At 46.2% G+C, this 12,944-nt stretch overlaps 1 protein-coding gene across 4 annotated transcripts in view; it reads left to right on the top strand.

Annotated features, from left to right (window-relative positions):
• ttn.2 (titin, tandem duplicate 2) overlaps positions 1-12,944 on the top strand; it is a 186,214-nt gene that overhangs the window by 165,699 nt on the left and 7,571 nt on the right. For all 4 annotated transcript variants that reach the window (XM_055505204.1, XM_055505205.1, XM_055505207.1 and 1 more), the window contains 21 exons: positions 51-353; positions 621-932; positions 1,111-1,401; positions 1,530-1,829; positions 1,938-2,079; positions 2,170-2,333; positions 2,428-2,730; positions 3,047-3,328; positions 3,408-4,001; positions 4,087-4,377; positions 4,488-4,787; positions 4,908-5,210; positions 5,307-5,609; positions 5,696-5,964; positions 6,067-6,382; positions 6,517-6,822; positions 6,894-7,193; positions 11,054-11,629; positions 11,738-12,043; positions 12,172-12,554; positions 12,688-12,898. In XM_055505204.1, the coding sequence (XP_055361179.1) occupies positions 51-353; positions 621-932; positions 1,111-1,401; positions 1,530-1,829; positions 1,938-2,079; positions 2,170-2,333; positions 2,428-2,730; positions 3,047-3,328; positions 3,408-4,001; positions 4,087-4,377; positions 4,488-4,787; positions 4,908-5,210; positions 5,307-5,609; positions 5,696-5,964; positions 6,067-6,382; positions 6,517-6,822; positions 6,894-7,193; positions 11,054-11,629; positions 11,738-12,043; positions 12,172-12,554; positions 12,688-12,898 (6,555 nt within the window). The remainder of the gene's footprint in view (positions 1-50; positions 354-620; positions 933-1,110; positions 1,402-1,529; positions 1,830-1,937; positions 2,080-2,169; positions 2,334-2,427; positions 2,731-3,046; positions 3,329-3,407; positions 4,002-4,086; positions 4,378-4,487; positions 4,788-4,907; positions 5,211-5,306; positions 5,610-5,695; positions 5,965-6,066; positions 6,383-6,516; positions 6,823-6,893; positions 7,194-11,053; positions 11,630-11,737; positions 12,044-12,171; positions 12,555-12,687; positions 12,899-12,944) is intronic.

Genomic DNA, 12,944 nt, shown 5'->3' on the forward strand with positions numbered 1-12,944 from the left:
ATCCACGTTAAGGTAAAGATATCTAATTCTTACTTCTCCAACTCCAACAGTTCCACCAAGTCCTCCAACTCGTCCAGATGTGGTGTCTGTGTCTGCGAATGCCATTGGTATCAAATGGGATGTTCCATATGCAGATGGAGGCAGCAAGGTGACAGGCTACTGGATTGAGAAGAAGGAGAGAAACACTATTCTGTGGGTGAGGGAGAACAAACTGCCCTGCCTAGAGTGCCACTACAAGGTGTCCAACCTGATTGAGGGCCTGGAGTACCAGTTTAGGGTGTACGCCATGAACATTGCTGGGCTAAGCAAGGCCAGTGAGGCCTCCAGACCTATGGTGGCACTCAACCCTGTTGGTAAGGAAAACAGTCTAAAGTAATGACTAATGGAAGCAACAATTTACTAAATCTGATAACAAAGCATATGATCACTACTAAACCCTCAGCAGTTAAAAATAACAAGATGCTTCTACTAATTCAAACTTTATGCAATCATAGTGAAGCAATACTAACTACTATTTAGTAATACTACATCTATTGTACTCAGAGCAGTACAGAACAGTAGTACACAGTACTCCATCTGCTGACGCATGCGAGTGAACTTGTTTCCCTCTTTTTGCTCAGATCCTCCTGGTAAACCCGAAGTGACAGACATCAGCCGCTCATCTGTCTCCCTGTGCTGGACTGTGCCGTTTAATGACGGTGGCAGCAAGATTGTCGGTTACGTGGTGGAAAGGAAAGTCTATAGCACAGACGAATGGGATGACAACCGCTGGCTCAAGTGCAATTACACCACCATCAGTGAGAACTATTTTACCGTAACCAGCCTGGGAGAGGGCGAGACCTTTGAGTTTCGCGTCATTGCCAGGAATGCTGCCGGTGTCCACAGCATGCCCTCAGAGTCGACTGGGCCGGTAACATGCAAGGATGAATACTGTGAGTTCATTCAAGGAGTTTTCTTTCTTTGCATTTAGTTGTTGTTACCTTGCCCTTCAGGCCAATTGTTTATTATTATTATTATGCCTATACTTGCTGATTTATATTGTAACATTCTTACATTAAGTGTTTAGCCTTTAAATTTAATTTTAAACCTAAACAACTCTTTTGGCTGCAGCTCCTCCCAGAGCTGAGCTTGACAGCAAGCTGGTGGGTGAGACAGTCACCATCGCTGCTGGGTCAGACCTTGTCCTGGATGGAGCTGTAGGGGGAAAACCAGAACCTACCGTCTACTGGTCAAAGGGTGACAAGATCTTGGAGCTTGGAGAGAAATACTCACTGACTTACACTTCTACCAGAGCCATGGCAGTCATAAAGAACTGTGACAGATTTGACACCGGCAGATACCTCCTGACTGTTAAGAACGCCAGTGGAATAAAGACTGCCTCAGTCAGCGTCAAGGTTCTTGGTGAGCAGTCACTAAACTGCACTGATTAAAATGTATTTGATTTCAAGTCCTGATGTTGTAATGGTCAGTTAATACAAACAAATTTTGCAAGGTCTCTCCTCATTTAATTCATAACTTCCCTCTTTCAGATACTCCTGGACCTCCAGCTGATAAGATCATAATCAGCAGAGTGACAGAGGAGAAGTGTACGGTGTCCTGGAAAATTCCTTTGGAGGATGGTGGAGACACTGTCAGTCATTATATTGTAGAGCGGCGTGAGACCAGTCGCCTCAACTGGGTTATAATGGAAGCCGAGTGCAAGACTCTGTCATGTGTCAGCACAAGACTGATCAAGAATAATGAGTACATCTTCAGAGTCAGAGGAGTCAACAAGTTTGGAGCCGGAGTTCCTCTGGAGTCTGAGCCTGTCATTGCCAGGAATGCCTACAGTAAGCTGCAGCTTTACTCTAGCTTTTATTATTCATTAAGTAAATATGCTAAAGGTTTTTAATATCTAATTGGAGTTTTATTTAAATCTTTGTGTGACTCCTCCACAGCCACCCCCTCACAGCCAGGTGCACCTGAGGCCACTGGAGTTGGTAAGGAACACGTCATTGTGGAGTGGCTGAAACCTGAAAGCGACGGAGGCAGCGAGATCAAGAACTATATTGTGGATAAACGAGAAAAAAGCAGCACCAGGTAGGATCAACTTTAAAGCATTTAGAGGACAACTAAAATTCAAGATTTAAGTTTTCAATGTCTGAAATATTAATGACTCTGTGTCTAAAGGTGGACCCGGGTTAATAAGACTTACACCATATACGACACCCGTTTGAAGATCACAAGCTTGTTGGAGGGAAGCGAGTACCAGTTCAGAGTCACCGCTGTCAATGCCGCTGGAGATAGCCAGCCCAGTGATGCATCATCGTACATCCTCTGCAGAGATCCTACATGTAAGACTTGTAAATGTGTAATGTAAAATCATCCACATTATATTTCACCTATTCAAAGAAACAGATAAATTATACCGGTTTGACTTCTTCTCAGATACACCAGCTCCTCCATCAATGCCTCGCATTACTGACACAACCAAGCACAGCATCAGCATGACCTGGACAAGACCCATGTATGATGGAGGAGCAGACGTGACAGGATACGTAGTTGAGATCCTAGAGGAAGACTCTGGGCAGTGGTACCGTGCCACTGCCAAACCGCTTAAGATCAATGAGTATGTGGCCGCTGGCCTGGCAGCCAATAAGAAGTACAGCTTTAGGGTCGCTGCCATTAACAGGAATGGCACTGGCGAGTTCAGTGAACCTAGTGCCCAGACTGAGCCGCTTGAAAGAATTGGTGAGTGAGTGCAGAGCAAACAACAAACAGCACCTCTTATACAGTCTCCAGAAGATCATACCCAAGTAAATTAAAACTAGAACAAATGGAACACTTGTTCTTACAACCCTCCTGCTATAACAAGTTTTGACAGGGTTTACAAAGTCTCAAAACTTCACAATAAAAAACAAAAAATCTTAATTTGTACAATGGAAACATACATATATTTGTTACATGTTACTGATTAATATTTTAATATCTGTTCCATGTATTATTATTAGTTGCTTGGCAGCTGCAGCAAGATCATGTCACATCTTACTTTGTTGTACTTGCTCAGAAATGCCTGACCTGGAGCTGGCTGAAGACCTAAAGAAAACCGTGTGTCTACGTGCCGGAGGGACCTTGCGTCTGTTTGTGTTTGTTTCGGGCCGACCGACACCAGTTGTAGCTTGGAGGAAGATGGGTGTGGAGCTGCAAAGCCGTGGCTACATAGATACCACAGGGAGCTCCACCTCGTTAATAGTGGAGAAGGTTAATCGCTATGACTCTGGAAAATATATTGTAGAGGCAGAGAACCCATCTGGCAAGAAGACTGCCACTATCCTGGTTAAAGTCTACGGTATGTTATTCCTACTATGCTACATGTTTTGGGAAGTTACTATGAAAAGTAAATAGATGACCGTGTCGCTGTTTTACAGATACTCCTGGACCTCCTGGTTCTGTTAGGGTGAAGGACTACACCAAAGAGTCAGTCGTCATCACCTGGGATGTGCCTAGCATTGATGGTGGGGCTCACGTCAGCAACTACATTGTAGAGAAGCGTGAAGCCAACATGAAATCATACAAGACTGTCACAACTGAGTGTAGAAAGACCCTGTTTAGGATTACTGGGCTGGAGGAGGGCATGCACTACTTCTTCAGGGTCCTGCCAGAGAACATTTATGGTGTTGGTGAGCCCCGTGAGACGACCGAGGCTGTGCTGGTGTGCGATGTGCCGTCAGTACCTCTGGACTTCCACATTGTTGAAGTTAACAAATCATCTGTCACACTGCAATGGGAGAAGCCGCTGCATGATGGAGGCAGCAGACTTATAGGTTATGTCATTGAGACCTGCAAGGTTGGCTCTGACAGATGGAGTACCGTCGCAACACTGAAGGCCACAGTTTCCCAGCACTCTGTCCAATCCCTAATGGAGAATGACCAGTACCTGTTCAGGATCAGGGCCACCAACAGTAGAGGGTCCAGTGAGCCAGTGGACATTGTTACTCCTGTTACAATCCAGGAGATCAAGGGTAAGGCATCTCTTCTCTTCAATCTTTTTTCTATCAAATCATCGCAGACAATCCTTAGTAAACATTGTCCTGCTGTGTATTTCAGTGCTACCCAAGATCGATATGGCCAACATTCCTCAGAAGACTGTTTATGTGCATCGTGGCAAACCCATCGATCTCAATATCCCCATTAAAGCCAGGCCGCAACCTGTGTGTACCTGGTTTTTTAAAGGTGTGAAGCTGAAGGACAGCCTAGACCGTATTAAGATTGACAGTAATGGCAAATATGCCCACCTCATCATTCGTGATACCACCATCAATGACACCGGAGACTATGCTCTGGAGGTGAAGAACACAATCGGCATGGCAAGTGAGGTTATCAAGGTCATCATCCTTGGTAAGGACACTTGAGGCTTTTTATACGTGCACAATCAAGTAGTAACATTAATGTCTACAGTCTAAAACACAATTTGAAATCTAATCAGCTGTCCTCCTGTCACCGTCCAGACAAACCTGGCTTTCCAGTTGGTCCAGTGAAGATTGAGGAAGTTGACGGTGTGTCTGTGACGATCAGCTGGGACCCTCCAGAGAAGGATGGTGGTGCCAGCATCAGCGGATATGTGGTTGAGCAGCGTGACGCCCACCGGCCAGGCTGGAGCACAATCTCAGAGTCAGTGACCAGACCCTGTTTCAAATTTAACAGACTCTCTGAGGGAACAGAATATGTGTTCCGTGTTGCTGCCATGAATCGCTTTGGCATTGGTGGATTCCTGCAGTCAGAAGTGGTGGAATGCAAGAGTCCCAAGAGTGAGTTCTTGTGACTTTATTCTTGTACATCATGTACTAACACACAGCTATTGGGAGTTCACTAAAACACTGGACACTTGCTGCTCTTCTGACTTTCCTGTGACCTGTTTCTTTATATAGCCATCCCTGGAGCTCCGAGCAGACCAGAGGTTCTTGATGTCACACATGAGGGCATGACCCTGACCTGGTTACCACCTGAGGACAATGGTGGCTCCACTATTGCTGGCTTCATCATCGAACGTAAGGAATCGCAGTCTGACAGGTGGATGAGGATCAACAAGAATCCTGTCACTATGACCAGGTATCGCTCCTCCGGCCTGATTGAAGGCCTGGAGTATGAATATCGCATCACGGCCATCAACTCCAGAGGAGCTGGAAAACCCAGTGAAAGCTCTGCTCTTACCATTGCCATGGATCCTATTGGTATGAGACACAGAGCTAGTAACTCATCACATTGTGATGAAATCGTTACATTGTGCTGTGTATATTTACTAGATGTGTTTCTGTTTTGTTAAACAGAACCTCCCAGTCCTCCAGTTCAGCCTCGAGTGACAGACAGCACCAGGACTTCAGTCTCTCTGGCATGGCTGCCACCTGAACAAGAGGGTGGTTCTGTTGTTACTGGCTACTTTATTGAGATGCAAAAGGTGGACCAGGTGGAATGGACCCTGTGCAACACCACACCCATCAAAATGTGCGAGTACACTCTCACCCACATGCCCCAGGGTGCTGAGTACAAGTTCAGGGTTATTGCCTGCAATGCTGGTGGTTCTGGAGAACCTGCTGAGATTCCTGGGATAGTTAAAGTCCAGGAGATGCTTGGTATAACAATGTTCCATTATTTACATTTTGATTGTATTTATCTCCATTGCCTACGTGGATCCTAATATACACGTCTGCATTTTTAGGTTACCCCGACTATGAGCTGGATCGTAAATATGAGGAGGGCTATGTGGTACGGCAGGGTGGAGTGATTCATCTGTCTGTACCCATCAAGGGTAAACCCATTCCTATATGTAAGTGGACCAAAGATGGTCGCGACATTTCCCACCGTGCAATGATTGCTACTCATGATGACATCACTGAGTTGGTCATCAAAGAAGGACACAAAGATGACGCCGGTACCTACGAACTGGTGCTTGAGAACAAATGTGGCAGAAAGGCAGTGTACATTAAGGTAAGTGTTAAGTAAAATTAAATAATCAGAAAAAAAACATCAGAAAGGTCTGATTTTTTTTTTTCGTCAGGAAAAGTTGAATTTCTGTTTTTCTTCCTCAAGGTCAAAGTAATTGGCCGCCCTGAACCCCCAGAGGGCCCTCTGGAATTTGATGACATTCAGGCCAGATCGGTCCGTGTAAGCTGGAGGCCACCATCAGATGATGGTGGCTCTGATATTCTTGGATACATTGTGGAAAGGCGGGAGGTGCCCAAAGCTGCTTGGTACACAGTGGATGCAAGGGTAACTGAGAGCTCACTGGTGGTCAGGGGGCTGAAGGAGAATGTGGAATATCACTTTAGGGTTTCTGCTGAGAACCAGTTTGGCATAAGCAGATCTCTCAAATCTGATGATTGCGTCACACCAAAGACACCACTTTGTAAGTATTTTTCATTTTTGCTACGAGAGTCCAGTCCTATAACCTGACATTGCTGATAAATAAACACAAAGAACATTCATATTTCTGATGTCAGTAGAGGATTATGGGTTTCTAATGAACCGCTTCACCTTCAGGCCCACCAGAACCTCCAAGCAATCCACCAGAGATCATGGACGTAACCAAGTCAACTGTGTCTCTGTCCTGGGCTCGACCTCGTGATGATGGAGGGTCTCGCATTACAGGATACTATGTGGAAAGAAGAGAGGTTTCAACAGAAAAGTGGGTGCGCCACAACAAGACTCACATCACCACGACCATGTACAATGTGACTGGTCTCATTCCCGATGCAGAGTACATTTTTAGAGTGGTGGCCCAGAATGATATTGGGCAGAGTGAGCCGAGTCTTGCATCAGAATCTGTGGTCTGCAAAGATCCATTTGGTGAGTGGACATGGTATGAAACTAAGTTCACTATGCTTTTCCCTAACGCACATTATTTTCTTTCTGTCTAGACAAACCGAGCCAACCAGGTGAGATTGACATCATCTCCATCACCAAGGACTCCATCACTATCCACTGGCTGAGGCCTGAACATGATGGTGGCAAAGAGATTCTGGGCTACTGGATTGAATTTAGGCAGGCTGGAGAAAGTGCATGGAAGAAATGCAACAAAGAGCCCTCCAAGGATCGACAATTTACTATGGGTGGATTGATGGAGGCAACCGAGTATGAGTTCAGAATTTTGGCAGAGAATGAGACTGGCCTTAGTCGACCTCGTCGCACACCTATGGGCATAAAGACCAAACTTAGTGGTGAGCTGATACAGACTTCAGGTCTGATTGAACAGAACGACCATGTGATTGTATAAGATATGGGGCATGCTTTATTTTTTTTACATGTATTGTACAATCAGTAGATCTTCTCTAATCAAATCTTAGAAATAAATTAAATGTAAAATCTGACACAAAAAGAGCTTCATATTATATATATATATAAAAAAAAAAAAAACTCCCTTCTCACCCCACGTGGGTGGTCTCATCCACTTTCCAAGCTCGGGTCCTCTACCAGAGGCCAGGAAGCTTGAGGGTTCTGCGCAGTATCCTTGCTGTTCCCAGGACTGCACTTTTCTGGACTGAGATGTCGGATGTTATTCCAGGGATCTGTTGTAGCCATTCCTCCAATTTGGGGGTCACTGCCCCCAGTGCTCCAATCACCACAGGCACCACTGTGGCCTTCACCTTCCAAGCCTTCTCCAGTTCTTCTCTGAGCCCTTGGTATTTCTCTAGTTTCTCATGTTCCTTTTTCCTGATGTTGCCATCGCTTGGTATTGCCACATCCACCACTACGGCTTTCCTCTGCTCTTTATCCACCACCACAATGTCTGGTTGGTTCGCCATTACCATTCTGTCAGTCTGGATCTGGAAGTCCCACAGGATCTTGGCTCGCTCGTTCTCTACCACCTTGGGAGGTGTTTCCCACTTTGACCTTGGGGTTTCCAGTCCATACTCTGCACAGATGTTCCTGTATACTATGCCAGCCACTTGGTTATGGCGTTCCATGTATGCTTTCCCTGCCAGCATCTTACACCCTGCAGTTATGTGCTGGATCGTCTCAGGGGCCTCTTTGCACAGTCTACACCTTGGGTCTTGTCTGGTGTGGTAGATCTGGGCCTCTATGGCTCTGGTGCTCAGGGCCTGCTCCTGTGCGGCCAGGATGAGTGCCTCTGTGCTGTCCTTCAGCCCAGCCCTTTCAAGCCATTGGTAGGATTTGTTGAGATCAGCCACTTCAGTTATGTTCCGGTGGTACATCCCGTGTAAGGGCTTGTCCTCCCATGATGGTCCCTCTTCCAGCATCTCATCCTCCGTTCTCCACTGCCTGAGACATTCACTCAGCACGTCATCTGTCGGGGCCTTATCCTTGATGTACTTATAGATCTTGGATGTTTCATCCTGGATAGTGGCTCTCACGCTCACTAGTCCTCGGCCTCCTTCCTTGCGGCTAGCGTACAGTCTCAGGGTGCTGGATTTGGGGTGGAACCCTCCATGCATGGTGAGGAGCTTTCGTGTCTTAACATCTGTGGTCTGTATCTCTTCCTTTGGCCACCTTATTATTCCCGCAGGGTATCTGATCACTGGCAGGGCGTAGCTGTTTATTGCCTGGGATTTGTTCTTGCCATTGAGCTGGCTTCTTAGGACTTGCCTTACTCGTTGGAGGTATTTGGCTGTTGCCGCATTCCTTGTTGCCTGTTCAAGGTTGCCGTTTGCCTGTGGTATTCCAAGGTACTTGTAACTGTCCTCAATGTCTGCTATTGTTCCTTCTGGGAGTGAGACCCCTTCTGTGTGGATTACCTTGCCTCTCTTTGTCACCATCCTCCCACATTTCTCGAGTCCGAATGACATCCCGATGTCCGAGCTGTAGATCCTGGTGGTGTGGATCAGTGAGTCGATGTCTCGCTCGCTCTTGGCGTACAGCTTGATGTCATCCATGTAGAGGAGGTGACTTATGGTGGCCCCGTTCCGGAGTCGGTATCCATAGCCAGTCTTGTTTATTATTTGGCTGAGGGGGTTCAGACCTATGCAGAACAGCAGTGGGGACAGTGCATCTCCTTGGTATATGCCACATTTGATGGATACTTGGGCAAGTGGCTTCCCATTGGCTTCAAGGGTGGTTCTCCACAACCTCATCGAGTTTGCAATGAAGGCCCTTAGAGTTCTGTTGATGTTGTACAGCTCCAAGCATTCAATGATCCATGTGTGTGGCATTGAGTCATAGGCTTTCTTGTAGTCGATCCAGGCTGTGCACAGGTTGGTGTGTCGCACTCTGCAGTCTTGGGCGACTGTTCTGTCAACCAGGAGTTGGTGTTTGGCTCCTCTGGTATCCTTACTAATGCCCTTCTGTGCTTCGCTCATGTATTGACCCATGTGCCCACTTATCTTAGCTGCGATGATGCCTGACATGAGCTTCCATGTTGTGGAGAGGCAGGTTATTGGCCGGTAGTTGGATGGGACTGCACCCTTTGAGGGATCCTTCATTATCAGGATCGTTCGCCCTTCGGTTAGCCATTCAGGGTGAGTCCCATCCCTTAGCAGCTGGTTCATTTGTGCTGCCAGGCGCTCATGGATTGCAGTGAGCTTCTTTAGCCAGTAGGCGTGGATCATGTCAGGGCCAGGTGCTGTCCAGTTTTTCATACCTGAGACTCTTTGTTGGATGTCTGCCACTGTGATAGTCACTGGATTCTGTTCAGGGAGGTTGCTGTGGTCTTCCCTCAGATCCACCAGCCACTGTGCATCACTGTTGTGTGATGCCTCCCTTTCCCATATCCCTTTCCAGTACTGTTCAGTTTCCAGCCTTGGTGGGTCTGTTCTGTTGTTATTACCCTGCCATTGAGAGTACACTTTCGCAGGTTGTGTTGCGAACAGCCGGTTTATTCGTCTGGCTTCGTTGTCTCTGGTGTATCTCTTTAGGCGGCTGGCCAAGGCTTGTAGCCTTTGCTTGGCAGTTTCGAGTGCTTCAGGTATGGTCATCTGGCTGTACCTCTTGGGCATCGGTCTTCTCATTGCACCTCTCTGGGCCTCTGTCATTTGGCTCACTTCCCTCCGAGCTGCCTTGATTTTTGCCTCCAACCTTTGTTTCCATGGTGGGTATTGTTTCTCATGGCTCCCATGGTTGCTCTTATGGCCAAGCACCTCTAGGATCACTGATGCTGAGGCGTATACCAGCTCATTGGTTTCCGTGATTGTTGTGGTAGGGATCGCTCTCAATGCTGCATTCACATCTTCCATGAGACTTTCTGATGGTACTTCACTTAGCCGTTGTAGTGGGGTTCGGGGTTGCCTGTTCAATCTCGCCATGATCTTATCTTTCAGGTCAGTTGCTGCCTCGCTCAGCGTATCTGTGCTTATTGGGGCTTCGTACCCAATTTCCGGTTGGGGAGATGGTGAAACCTCCCCTCTGACCTGGCGTCCTGGCTCCCCCTTGCCGTAGCATTTGTGTTGTATCTCGTCAATCTCAAGTTGTGATAGCAGTTGCCGTTTGTGGATGTTGGAACACTGAGCTACTAGTTGCTTCGCCGTCAGCCTTGAATGTGGGTTTCTCCGTTCCCATTCACCGCACATTCTTTGCATGTAACCCCTCTGACTAGGGTTACTTGAGTAGTAGCATTCCAACAGTTCTCTGTTCTCGCATCTCAGCCATTTCTTTCTTGTTCCAGTAGCCCACTTCTCGCCAAGGTGCTCTGGTTCCCCAACACCTGACGCAGACCTTGTTAGACCGGGCGACGTCTGAGCCGGTATCTCATGTGGTTCATTGTCTCTCATGATATGAGGTAGGCGGTAGCTTGAAGGGTCTTGCCCAAGGACCCACACTGGATGCCTATGCGCCCTAACGGGGATTCGAACCGGGGACCACCCGTATACAAGTCTTGCGACTTTACCGATTGAGCTATCCAGTGAGCTATATATATATATATATATATATATATATATATATATATATATATATATATATATATATATATATATATATATATATATATATATATATATATATATATATATATAATATGTTATATAATAAGCATTTGCTATATACAGTGTCTTTAAGGTAGCAGAAGAAAAAGCTGAGTTGAGAGGAGTTGAAATGTTGTGATTTCAAATAAGATTTGCTTTTTCAGTTGGTGAAGCTCCAGCTTTGAAAGAAGAAATGCAAGACACAACAACCAAGCTTGGGGAGTCTGGCACTCTAACCTGTGGCATCATTGGTAGACCTCTGCCTGAGATCAAATGGTACCGCTATGGCAAGGAACTGATCCAGAGTCGCAAGTACAAGATGAGTTCCGATGGTCGCAATCATTCCCTCAGCATCTTGTCAGATGATCAGGAAGATGAAGGCCTGTACACCTGCAGGGCCATCAATGAAGCTGGAGAGATTGAGACTAGTGGCAAGTTGCGCCTGCAGGCGCCGCCTCAGTTCCACCCTGGCTTCCCTCTCAAAGAGAAGTATTTTGCTGGCGCTGGCACCAGCCTCCGTCTCCATGTTGTCTACATTGGCCGTCCCATTCCCCAAATCATGTGGTTCTATGGCAAGAAGCCTCTAAACCCATCTGAGAATGTGATTATTGAAAACACTGAAAGTTACACCCATTTGGTTGTGCGCAATGTCCAGAGAAAGACCAATGCTGGCCGTTACAAGGTGCAACTCAGCAACATGTTTGGATCTGTTGATACTGTACTACGTGTTGAAATTCAAGGTAGGAAGGAGACTATAAGTTATATACTATAATAATATTTCAGTTCTGAATCTAGTTAAAATATTCTATGTGAAAACGAATTTGTGTGTTTTACTATTTGTTTGTTAGACAAACCTTGCATCCCTGAAGGCCCACTGGTTGTTGACGCTCTGCTGAAGAGCTCAGTTGTCATCAGCTGGAAGGCTCCCAAGGATGATGGTGGTGCTCTTATCACCAACTACATTGTTGAGAAACGTGAAGCCAAAGAGGGTGAGCAGTGGCATCTGGTATCTTCCTCCATCTCTGGCACCACCTGCCGTGTTCCAAACTTGACAGAGAATGCTGGATACTACTTCAGAGTTTCTGCTCAGAACCAGTATGGTGTCAGTGAACCTCTGGAGATCCCATCTGTCGCTATCATCAAGAGTCCATTTGGTAAGATACATTTTTACATTCAGCAGGAAAGTAGGCACAGCCTAGCAGAATGGAACAATAGATCCCTTGAATGTATGACTTCATACATACATAGAACAATACAATGACAAGCTTTCTTCTTTTCACAGAAAAGCCCGGCATCCCACAGCAACCCTTCATAATCACTTCCACAAGAGACTCTTGTGTTGTCTGCTGGAAGCCTCCAAGCAGTGATGGTGGAGCAAAAATTACCAGCTACTACCTTGAAAAACGTGAAAAGAAACAGAACAAGTGGATGTCGGTAACCAGCAAAAAGATTGTGGAGACCAATTACGAGGTCACTGGTTTGATTGAGGGCTTTGAGTATGAATTTCGTGTCAAGTGTGAGAACATGGGAGGTGAAAGCGACTGGAGCGAAATCTCTCAGCCTATCGTTCCTAAATCCGACCAGCCTCCCCGTGCGCCTACATTCAGGGAGGAGATTAGAGACATGACTGTGAAATACCACGCCAGCGCCACCTTTGTTACAAAGGTACTGCCAAGAATTCTTCTTGTCTTTGTATATATATGCATAATGTATATATAGATGTGAAACTCCAAATATGTTTTAAACTCCTTTCCAACAAATGTATATTGTATATTGAATGGATATTCTCTATGAAAAGGTTATGGGACATCCCAAGCCTGTGGTGAAATGGTACCGAAGTGGAAAGGAGATCCTGGCAGATGGAACAAAGATCAAAGCCCTGGAGTTTAAGGGAGGTTACTATCAGCTGGTGATAACTGCTGCAGATGAAAATGATGCCTCAGTTTATCAAGTCAGAGCAACTAACTCCTCAGGATCAATTTCTGCAACAGCCAACTTGGAGGTGGAAGGTAATACCATTACATTATACTGGTGTTTTGCATTAGGTGATTTTCT

Source organism: Betta splendens, chromosome 21, assembly GCF_900634795.4.
Source record: "Betta splendens chromosome 21, fBetSpl5.4, whole genome shotgun sequence".
Lineage (NCBI taxonomy): Eukaryota > Metazoa > Chordata > Actinopteri > Anabantiformes > Osphronemidae > Betta > Betta splendens.